Genomic DNA, 12059 nt, shown 5'->3' with positions numbered 1-12059 from the left:
CGATAACACTGTTGAGATACAATGAAGAATCCATTGATCTTGCGTGTTCTTAGAAAATCAATACAACAAGAATTTGTGTTCAACACTCAAATGTCTATCTTTGAAGAAATAATTTGCAAGAAGATTTCTCAAATGTATGCAAGTATGATTGATTTGTTAATCATATATTAAATATGTCATAAGTACTCTATATATAGAGTTTATAATGAAGAGTCACCTTTAGAAATAATATCCAATGGTTACATCCAAATCAACCGTCACAAAAACCGCTCAAAAATGGACATTTGGGACTTCGCCCGATCGGTCCCGCGTACAACATACAATTTCTAACGAAATTCACCCGATCGGGCGTCTTATTGTAATTAACGCCCAACCGTTACATTAGCCCAAAAAACCGTTGCATTAGCCCAGACCCGTTACATTAGCTAGACCTAATGTAACGGATCTGAACCTTTGCATTAGCTTGGAATAAACTCTAAGTATATACATTATATTACCTCCACAACTCCTAGTACAATACACACTTCATATTTCACATAAACCCATTTACTCTATAAATGTTCCAACACATTGTTCATCCGTCCAGTTAGCTTAAATAATCCCATTCAAGTCATACTCCTTAGCTTCTCCCTCAAGCTTAAACCCTTTATCATTTATTTTTGTAATTGCTTCATAAAATACTCATGAACCAATAGTTTTTACTAACATCATCCACATTTCTCAAAGTATTAACAGGTCAGAACTAATAATATGCAACGAATTAACAAAATATAAATTGAAATATTCAACTAATGCAAAATATATCTTAAGCAATTAGATTTGGAAGGTTGTAAAATCTAGGCATGTCATGTTCTTTTGCGAGGAGCTCAAATAGAGAATAGGAAAATAGTTTGGGATCTTCTTCTACTTTACTATTTTAACAATACAACCATTATTTGAGGTTCCTCAAAATAGACTCATTTACTAATGGATTAGGACACGTCTATCAAGACCTTGTGATTGTATTGTTACAAGATAAAATGAACAATTTGGATTTAAAGAGCAAGGAATAGATCTAGATTGTTCATCTGAATAGATGTTTTATTGTACTGACTAAGTTTTTGTATAACCTTGGTTAACTATTTAATTGATTTATCAACAGAAATTATTAAGGTCATGATTTAGAAAAACCAAGAATAAAGGGCTAATACGGATAATAAAGGGCTACTACCATCGAAAAAGAGTAATTTGTATAGGATTACCATTAAAAATTTCCCAAAATAATTTGTACGAACGTTATGGTTATAAATGACATACATTTCCCCTTATTTCGCTTTTTTATATTTTTCTTTCGTTTAATGTATTTTACGATTTATTTACAATTCTACATAGTATCACTTTGTCCATTTGATGTTTATCTAGGAGATAAATTGAACGAGCCCACGTAAGATTAACACTATTTTAAGTCGGCAACATAGCTTGTTATCCTCGTCGAAGTGTCGAACAACTAGTACATCTCACTTTCATTTTCATTAGCTTTTTCTGTTGATATTATTTCAAACCACTCGCATGCTCGCCTCGCCTCACGCCACGCAACATTATTCCAAAATTAATCTACACGCCAACTCCCCAGAAAATCCAGAGCATATTTTATTTCCTCACAAGTCTTAACTACATTAAGACCCCCAAAAGTTTGGATCATTATTACCTTTTCACAACGCACAATACTGAAGCGCGCATTCTACAATTTCTCCTGATTTCCTCTCTGCATTCGACCTACTTTTCCCTCGTAAGTTTCGCCTTCTTTCTATCAATTAATCAATCAATTTAATCGAACTTGTATGTGTCGATTTCTCGATCAAACTGATGATTTTTTGTTGCTAATTTTATAATTTCTTTAACTTTTCTGTTTTTTTCCCCCTAAATTTTTTCTTTGTTTTTGATATACGGATATGTATTTTGCTCTAGTTTTTAGTTGTACTTGAAGTTGATTTTATGAATTTAATCATTTAATGTCATTTAGTGATTTAGGGTTTCGTTTATTTTGACGCTGAAATTGTAATTGTGTTCTCATTACAAGCCTTTTGAATGTTGATTCTATTGCAAAAAACAGTTTATTCTGTGAACCGTATGATATCAGGATTTACGACGATTTATAACATGGAGTTGACTAAAATTTGGGAGAAATGTGGTTTGTGGTTTTCGAGCTTTGATCATTTCCTCTTTTAGTTTGTATTTATTGGATTTATGATTAGGGTAGACTGTACTTGGTTTGGAGTAGTGTAATATCGACATGACGTGCTTCGTGCAACTTGCTGTTGACTTATCTGATTGACTGGTTGATGTGTTATGAACTCTTTTTCAAGGTGGCTAAATTTCATTTAGGTAGTGTTTGGATGTGAGCATTTCATTTCAAATGACGAATTTCAATTCCTTAATTTCAAATTCTAGCATTGAATTCCAAATAATTTGTTTGGAAAAGTAAGTATTTTAAATCCATCATTTCAAATCCCCTATATTATTTGGGAAGATATAATTTTGATTTCAAAATTTAACATTTTTCAAATATTTCCTTGTAATAAATAAGAAAACTAATTCCAGAATCGCATATCTAAAAGTCTTGCGCTCACAAGGATAACTTTTATGCAGTTTTTTTTAACTTTAACCTACTTTTTTGTAACTTTTATATTATAAAAATAAAAGGTTGATAGATAATTTTTTTAAAGGGTTAAATGATTAATTTATACATTATTAGTGATTTTGAAGAAATAAATTTTATTCAAATGAAAAAATTTATCACTAGAAAAAAAAGAGATAACTTTTACATATATAAATGTAATTTTAAAGCATTTTGAGTCCACTTTTACCCCGGTTGTACACCACTTTTAAATAAGAATTTGTGATCGCATATACGGATTTATCAGCACACAAAAATAAAATTCAAAAAAACAAAAATTGATAGTACACTAAGTTGTTTAATTTGCAAATCGCATAATTGTTGTTATTCTTGTCTTACACAAACTGTAATAGTAAAAGAAAAAGGTAAAATCGAAAAGGGGGAATAATAAATAATACATGTGGAAGAGATAATAGTTCGACCGCAAGAAGAGGGGTGCCATTGATGTGGACGAAGATAACTTGGATCATTTATATTGATTTTGGGGATTTCTCTGAGCTTGTGGTCGCCACAATCTCAGCGTTGATGGAGGAATTTATTGGGTTTTTGGTATTTCAGATTGGAGAGATGAATATGACTGCGTCAGGGTGGTGGAGTAGGTGGAGGTGGTGGTGGAGGTTGCGGAAGAGGTGACGGTTGTGGGGTGAGGGAAGACAAAGTGATGCCATGTCTGCCATCTGAAGTTCTGAACTCAGTTGCTCTGTTTTTCCATAGATGGAATTTGAAATGATAGGGTTCTAAAAAGAATTTCCAAATTCTCATTGTCTGCTTTAGGAAGTGCATTGAATTGGGCCAAATTCAATTCGAAATTCTTTGTATTCCCAAACAGTTGAATTTGACCAAATTCATCATTTGAAATGAAATCAACATATCCAAACACACCATTAAGGTTATGAAATTTGGTAAAATTGCGTGCAGTTGTGTACTTTGTGTAAGTTAGGGCGATTAAATGTTAACATATGAATGTTTTAAATTTCGAGCTTTTAGGATAAGTATGTTAAGCTAAGAACTCATGCAAGTAATGTCAGATAAACTGGTCGAAATATGGTAGAAATTTAGCCTTCTAAAGGAAGGGAGATGTAACTCTGAGTTAAGGTGGCTAAATTTCATCATAGGTGATGTGCTTGGTGGCTGCACGCTTGACTTTGAACTTGTAGTTTTCTTATGTATTGTAGTTTGTGTGAATTATGATTTGCAGGATGGGAACCGCATTCAGGAACATGCTTTCCTCTTTTTTCCTTGTGTTTCTTTTGTCACCCTTGGTATTGTCAGCATCAAATGATGGCATGTTCAGGGTTGGGTTGAAGAAGAAAAAGCTGGACCAAGTTAACCGCTTTACCACTCAATATGGGTCTAAGGCTGAAGAGTTAGTTAGGATGCGTCTGACGAGGTATGGTCTTGCCAATGATTTGGCAAGCTACGATGATGCGGACATCGTCCCTTTGAAGAACTATTTGGATGCTCAGTACTTTGGGGAGATTGGTATTGGTACTCCTCCGCAGAAATTCACTGTGATATTTGATACAGGAAGTTCCAACCTTTGGGTCCCTTCCTCCAAGTGTTACTTTTCTGTGAGTATAAAAGTTTCCAGTTAGTTCAAAGAATTGTGAATTTAATAATTTATCATCAAATAGTGTTTGGTCATTGATACATTGTTATCCTATTACTCCACAGATTGCTTGCCTTCTCCATTCTAAGTACAATGCCAGGCGATCAAGCTCCTACACCAAGAATGGTTTGTTCTTCTCCTTATCTTTTTGTTTTCTGCGTTCCCTTCCCATCTTCCGAGTTCCCATGCGGGAAATGATATGTTAATGTGTTGAATTTTTTACCTTGATGCCTTGTGAAAATCTAAACGTTATAACAAGATACAATTAATTTCTAAGTATTTATAAGTTATAACATTTCAGATGGCTGGAAGCCTGGGATGCCGGTGGAAAATAAGTAGACATGGATGTAGACATGTAATGACGTTGATGTTGAATGTTATTGCTTGAATTGAAAATATGGGGTGTAAATATTCTCATACTTATAGTTAGTGAAGGGAGTTTAGGATGTGAAATATTGTCTTATGGGCATAGTCTACCAAGTATGTGGTGGTAGTTGTAGACCCTTCCCCCTCCCTATCTCCTGTGTGTGTGAGAGATGATGTCTGAGAACTTATTTTTTCTGAAATTTTCTTAATTGCGTGTGACATTGTCTGAAAAAAACTTAACTGAAAACTTAACTGAAAAAACTTATCTGAAAGAACTTATTATTTTTTCTGAAATAAGTCAAATAAGTTTAAAAAAAATTGAACCAAATAGCCAAATAGGTCCTTAGGGAATCATTTTCCCCCCCCTAAGATTAATAGTTACATTTGCATTCCTATAGTTTTTGCCTGCATATTTGTTCTGTTTCCTGATTTCGGTACTTGATACAGGGAAGAAGGCTGAGATCCATTACGGTACTGGAGCCATTTCAGGGTACTTCAGTAAAGATCATGTTACATTGGGAGATCTCGTGGTTGAAAATCAGGTAAGTTTAGAGAAAGGAGGATTTGATTGTATGTTTTTCTGCTGTCTTTCAATTGTTTAACTTATTTTTTCTGTTTGTTGACCAGGATTTTATTGAAGCAACAAGAGAGCCTAGTCTCACATTTGTCGCTGCTAAATTTGATGGTATACTTGGGCTTGGATTCCAAGAAATCTCTGTCGGTAAAGCTGTTCCAGTCTGGTATGCTAGTTGCTGATTATTCTTTTTTGTTTTATCCTCTAAATTATACTGTATACTTTTTTTTTTTTATCTTCCTTTACAAGTTTTTTGTTTGACAAAACGCATTGTCTTTACATAGGTACAACATGGTGAACCAGGGTCTTGTAAAGGAACCTGTATTCTCATTCTGGTTAAACCGAAACGCTGATGAGGAAGAAGGGGGTGAAATTGTTTTCGGTGGGGTTGATCCTGACCATTACATAGGGAAACACACATGGGCTCCTGTTTCGCAGAAAGGCTATTGGCAGGTTGCTTTTCTCAGACTTTAGTAGCATCACAGTAACTATTTCTTACCTCAGTATATCTTCTGAAATTTTAAGCATGTATATAAACATTGCAGTTTGATATGGACGATGTCTTGGTTGATGGCGAGACAACTGGTAATATATAAGCACCTTTCAAAGTTCTTGTTGTGCATCCATATCTTGTTGTATTCTAAGTGCCACTATAAATGGTCACCTTTTCAGGGTTTTGCGCTGATGGTTGTTCTGCAATTGCTGATTCCGGGACGTCTTTGTTGGCTGGGCCAATGGTATTATCTTTTTCGTTTACAATTATGCTTTATTCTTTCAACTATGAACACGAGCCCCACTTGATCAAGTTAGCTTGTGATGTATTCCAGTGGAAGAATCATGCCATCTTATTTATGATGATGAAATGGTTTTCCCTTGCATACGGTTGCATTTGTGAAAAAAGGAAGAAAAGTAAACATGTTTTCTGATTCCCCCCCCCCCCCCCCCTCTCCGTCTCCTAAATTTCATTCTGTTAGGGGATATTTGAAATTGAAGAGACTCAATTAGAGGGTAATATCTACAGTGGAAGTTACTATGGAAGGTAAGCTATAACGGAAAGTAGTTTGGGAGGTCATTTTTCACTCACTCCAAATGAGGCCTTACCTAGTTACCTTACCCCCGCCTAGAGTAATAATCTACTCATAAATAGGGGAAACATATTCCATCAGGACCATCACCATTTCACCAAGTCTTGAACAACCGTCGTCACCACCTCCACCTTTTTTTTTAATATATTAGTAAAATAAATACACACAAAATTAGTATTTATATAGTGCAAAATTTGAAGTGTTGCAACCAAAATAACGGAGGAATAATAATTTTATTACCCCCCTTATCCATTCCTGTAAACATAAGCATACCTGAAAGAGATTCAGTGCATGAACTAAAAACTAATTAGACTATGACCTTTTCTACAAAGCCTGTGAGCTATGAAACTATGTTGCCGTATAAATATGATGCATTTCTGTGCCTCATTTATCATTGTTTCATATACAGATATGCTTCTATAACATCTGTTTACATTTTTATTATTTTAAATATGTTTATTCAACTTTTTATTTTTTTTATTTTAATTGTTTAGTTTTTTAAAAATCGACCATTTAAATTAAATAGATAATTTTGATGCGAATAACTAGAGCAAGCCATATGAAAACTTGATGCTGGTGAATCTTTGGAGTTATCATGGAAAGATCAATAACTATAAAACGAACTATGGTTGGTCCTCACAATCCTAATAATTGTTTACCAAGAAGTATCCCTATATCCTCAACCATTTCCTTAAACAGTCCCACCCCAAACTTATATCTTTTAAACCAGTAATTATTATTGGATTGGAGAAGGGGCTAAGGGTAGCTTTTGCTATATAAGCTAATTGTCTCATTTTTCTAAATGAATTACTGGTTTTCTTCTCATATGGCAATACTAAATCTTTTGATTAATGTGACAAATGTAATCAGATGCAGTCTCTGCACTTTAGAGCGTTTGGTTGCTGCAACGACTTCGTAGTTGGTGAAATAGCTTCTGTTGTATTTTGCATGTGTTTTCGTCCTAATTTTTTTATGATTCCATTCTTGTTACCTCTAGTTAAATGTGCTTGTAAAGGTGCATACGAGTACTTGTCAGTTTTAGCAACTTAGGTTGTAACTAGATCAAGATACAATAATTCTGGTCATAAATCAGGCTGTGGTTGCTCAAATTAATCATGCAATTGGTGCTGCTGGGGTAGTTAGCGTGGAGTGCAAGACGGTGGTTACACAATATGGGAAACAGATTCTGGAATTGCTATTATCAGAGGTATGCCATTGTACTGTACCTTTTAATATTCCTATATTTGTGAACAGGATTTTGGCCGTTTCTGATCTAAGTTGTTTTCGGCAAGCTGATGCCTTCAAATCTTAATATTACAGAGTCAACCTAAAAAAGTGTGTTCGAAAATTGGTTTATGTACCTTTGATGGCAAGCGAGATGTTAGGTCAGTTCCTCCTGGCTTCACTGGTTTTGCCCCTCTTATTCTTTGGTGTAATATGAAAATCTAATTGGTCTTCTTATAATTGATTCCGTTCTCACTGCACCAAACATAAAAAAAAAGGTTTAATCCCGGTTCACTTCATTTAGCTGATCCTATTTTGTTTGGTGGTTTATTTACATTGTATTCTTCTCTTTAGTATGGGCATTGAAAGTGTGGTTGATGTCAAAGTGGACAAGTCTTCTGGTGGCATCCATGATTCCATGTGCACTGCTTGTGAAATGGCTGTGGTATGGATGCAAAATCAACTAAAACAAAATGAGACTGAAGAACGAATTCTGGATTATGCCAATCAGGTAAAGTAGTATAAACTTTTGATTGGTTAAAGCGTCTTCTCTTGTGTGCTTACGCATACATTTGACGTCGCAGCTTTGTGAACGTCTTCCTAGTCCGATGGGGGAGTCTGCTGTTGACTGTAGCCGTCTTTCAACAATGCCATCTGTTTCCTTTACTATAGCTGGAAAGACATTTGATCTCGGTCCTGAGGAGGTAATGAATAAGAATTTTATTCCAGTTTCTTGATGAATATCTATTTTATTTCTGGTTAGAGATTTGTGTTAACAAAGTGCATGTAAACATAGTGAACTATTCAGCTGGTGTGAATTTGCCCTAGTTTCCCAACAGAAGAATCTTCAGTTTTGATTAGGTTTAAAACTTCAATGAAGATATTCTTCAATTTTGGTTAGGTTATAATTTTACCATATTATAAGGCCCGGTTTTCTAACTAGATTCCGGTAAGGTTGCTGGAATGGACACAAACAGAAAGTGGACGTTTACTCAGAATCCGAAAACCCATATACTTGTGGCATCTTTTCTGTATTTAACACTTTTGGCATCTTTTCTGTATTTGACTCTGGAATGGTTGACTTCACAGTACATCCTTAAAGTGGGCGAGGGAGCTGCAGCACAATGCATCAGTGGATTCATTGCTTTAGATGTGCCCCCTCCTCGTGGACCCCTCTGGTATAGTTTTTTACTTCCCCAACCAACTGCTTCCAGTTCATGTCTTCATTATTGTCGCTTTATGGTTAGCTTGAACCACGGAAACTTCTCATGGTACTTGTATCATCAAAATAGGCATCATGCTAAGGTCCTATACTATTTTTCATCTTGGAAAATAGAAATTGTAGGTCGAGTCCATTCAGATTAGTTCAAATAGGTGAATTCAAGACTAGGTTAAGTTCAAGGTAATTTAATTGGGATAACTAGATAAGTTATTTTAGGACATTCACATTATCACATATACTAGTACGGTTCAGGATAAAAAGTTTGAGAAGTTTTGAGGTGATGGTAAGTTCCAATAAGTTCAAATACGTTCAGCTAAACACGAACCAAATATGTGTAGTTCAGGGGCTCACATAAAGTAATAAGTTCATTTCAGATAAGTATAGAAGTTTTAAGGGAAAAAGAACACGGCCTGGTATTTCCTTTCACCCCCTCCAAAGCTGTTGAATGTTGGTTGTACTCAACGTGTATACATGTGCAAACTAACACCACATCTGAACCATCATATACCGAAGAACAGTAAAAGAGTATTTTAGGAATTGTGTTTGTTTAATTATCTTTTTTATATTATCAATTTCCAAATTTCACTTGTGTCAACATTGTGTATGCAGGATTTTGGGGGATGTTTTCATGGGTCGGTACCACACTGTGTTCGACTATGGAAACCTGAGAGTTGGATTTGCGGAAGCTGCTTAAAACCTTGTAGGATATGGCTCTAACCTTTTTATAGGGTCGCATACGTTGATGTTCATGTTTGGTAAAATGACACTGTCTGTGACTCAGTGTACATATTGAAGGATAACTGTAACTTTTGAATCCAGAGAAGGATAACTGTAACTTTTGAATCCAGAGAGGGATAACTGTAACTTTTGAATCCAGAGAAGGATAATGCCACTATGACAGTATGAAAACAATCTAAAGAAAGGATGATGACAGTAAGGTACTCGTAGTACTCTTTTCATCCCCCTCCCCTTCAGCGTTATTTCCACTGATTATTTCATACCAAATGGTGTTTACCAAACTAATGCCTATTAAAAACTTCTTTCCCATTCTATATCGGTTTGAAACTTATTTACCAAATTACCGTCCACGCAGGTTCGGGTAAAGTTAATCCGAATTTTTCAATTTTTCCAGGTCGGTTATACTAGTAAAACTGGTATCTAGTAACAAAAGATAGTGATTTTGAAAATCGTTATCTCAGACAACGATGTTACTGGATAGTGGTTTTAGGACAAAAACAACTACCCGTGTTCATATCATTAAAACTTCTCTAGCTATATGAGATAGCGGTTTTACTAGTATATACGCTATGTGAGATAGCGGTTTTGGTATAGAAAAATAAAAAGAAAACGAATACTCCCTTCGTATTTATTTAAGAGATATACTTGCCTTTTTCGGCCGTATTTATTTAAGAGATACACTTGCCATTTTTGGTAATTTATCAACCCTACCATCTAAGTAAATAATATATCTAATTTACCCTATCACCCACCATCCTATTAAACAAATAATTTCATAAATCCACCCCACCTCCCACCCATCAAAATGACATGGTTCCCACTTATTTAATTATTAAAATATCTATCCAACTGCAATTGCTTTATTATTTTATTTCATTCAATTTTTCTTTTTAATACCCGTGCCCGGCCAAGTGTATCTCTTAAATAAATACGGAGGGAGTAGTAGCTTTGTTCCAACGTGGATGGTAGTATAGTAAATAAGCTTTATTCCGAAGCAGAATGAGAAATAAGTTTTAAATGGGCATTAGATTGGTAAATTACTAAATCGTTCTCTTAATTTGTCCTTAAGTTGATAGAAAAATCATTAGAAAGGACCGTAAATTTTTGGATGTATCCGGGTACAGCTAAAGCTGGTTGTACCCCATCCAAAACGATTTCGTTTTTTGTGTGTTTTAAGATGAATATTAATATAATGGTATGGAGATGAACATTTATTATTTTGGAAATGAATATTTATTTATTTATTTGGAAATGAACATTTACTATTTTGGAAATGAGCATTTATTTATTTCTTTGGAAATAAACATTTATCTACTCATTCGAATATGAACGTTTATTTAATTATTTGGCAATCCTCATTTATTCAACCAATTTAGAAATGAACATTTATCTACTGATTGTGAAACAGTGTTTAATAATTTTAAATAAACATAGTTATTGTATTATTATGTTATTACTTTGAATATAAATTATACATATTGAGCAATTAAAACATGTCAAATGACATATTTTACCAAAAAATTGAACATTTTAGGCATTGCCTATGTAAAAATTGTACTTGAATTACAAGATATTGACAGAAATTATCCACTTTTTTTTTTTTTTTTTTTTTCTATATATCTTCAATCTTGAATCTTGCTTTTGATGTAGTTCCGGGTTCTTATAATTTTGAATGTGTGTATGAAGTGTGATTTGAACGCAATATTTGACTTTCACGATTTCAATTTCCTCATTGTTATAGGCTGAAAATGAAAATAGTAAGTAATTTGATATGATGATCACAGCTAATATAAAAATGAACATTTATTGATATGAAAATAATGAGCATGCTAAGAAAACAAATATGTTAAAAAGCAAGAACAAGGGTTTAAAAGATGCTCTGTAATAGAACAAGAAAGAACAAAGAATACAAAAGTATGAACAAATAAAACAAAAAGTATGAACAATTTCATTATGAACATTAACCATATGATTATTATGAACAAACAATTTAACGAAAAAAACAAACAATATAAAAAGAACATAAAATTCTAGAAGAAAGAACAAACAGTAAAACAATTATGAACAATTTTATGATAAATTTAAGAAAGGAAAATTTGTTAATATTAATCCAACTTTCGGCCGGTTTTCTTTAATTAAGCCTACCTATGTGATATTTTTTAATAATCCCACCTTTAAACCCTAACTACTTTTATTAGGCCAAAGTGACCGACTACAGGAAACAAAGTCAAATTTTCTTTCGTTGACAACCTAAATTTGGTTTCCCTCTTAAAATAATTGCCACATCATTCATCAATTGCCAACTAATCAAATTTTCCAATTTTATTTTTTTTAAAAAACCATAAAACTTTACAACACTCTCACTCCTCTCCTCCCTGCTCTTCCGTACTTGGCTGTTTTATTTTATTTTTTGACAGCTAAAGTAAATACTTGGCTGTTATCATAAGTCATTGTTCTCTTTTCCTATTCTATAGAGAATGGTTTACTCGGTCAACCGTCCTCTATTCTTCATTTCTTTTTTTAAATATTAATTTTCTTGGTACCAATTATTTCAAAAGGATTTCAACATCCAAATTATTACTCCC

The 12059-nt window shown here is 33.8% G+C and overlaps 1 protein-coding gene across 1 annotated transcript; it reads left to right on the top strand.

Moving 5' to 3' along the window:
* Positions 1-1474: 1474 nt before the first annotated feature.
* Positions 1475-9683, top strand: LOC110794932 (aspartic proteinase A1). Its single transcript, XM_021999896.2, has 14 exons — positions 1475-1768; positions 3855-4227; positions 4331-4391; positions 5079-5173; positions 5259-5371; positions 5490-5658; positions 5751-5790; positions 5878-5942; positions 7384-7497; positions 7611-7675; positions 7869-8025; positions 8099-8218; positions 8604-8692; positions 9346-9683. Exons 2-14 carry the CDS (start codon positions 3856-3858, stop codon positions 9428-9430), a joined length of 1545 nt encoding a protein of 514 aa, XP_021855588.1. The 5' UTR covers positions 1475-1768; position 3855; the 3' UTR covers positions 9431-9683.
* Positions 9684-12059: the final 2376 nt, after the last annotated feature.

The sequence above is a fragment of the Spinacia oleracea genome, chromosome 4 (genome assembly GCF_020520425.1).
Source record: "Spinacia oleracea cultivar Varoflay chromosome 4, BTI_SOV_V1, whole genome shotgun sequence".
NCBI lineage: Eukaryota > Viridiplantae > Streptophyta > Magnoliopsida > Caryophyllales > Amaranthaceae > Spinacia > Spinacia oleracea.
Note: the sequence above shows the minus strand (reverse complement) of the source record. Positions and strands in the feature narration are given on the sequence as shown.

Bases quoted from the DNA above. Each gene is read 5' to 3' on its own strand.
- LOC110794932 (XM_021999896.2), top strand. From the start codon at position 3,856: ATGGGAACCGCATTCAGGAACATGCTTTCCTCTTTTTTCCTTGTGTTT. The intron at 4,392-5,078 runs GTTTGTTCTTCT...TACTTGATACAG, and splicing joins AAGCTCCTACACCAAGAATG to GGAAGAAGGCTGAGATCCAT. The intron at 7,676-7,868 runs GTCAGTTCCTCC...TCTTCTCTTTAG, and splicing joins GATGGCAAGCGAGATGTTAG to TATGGGCATTGAAAGTGTGG.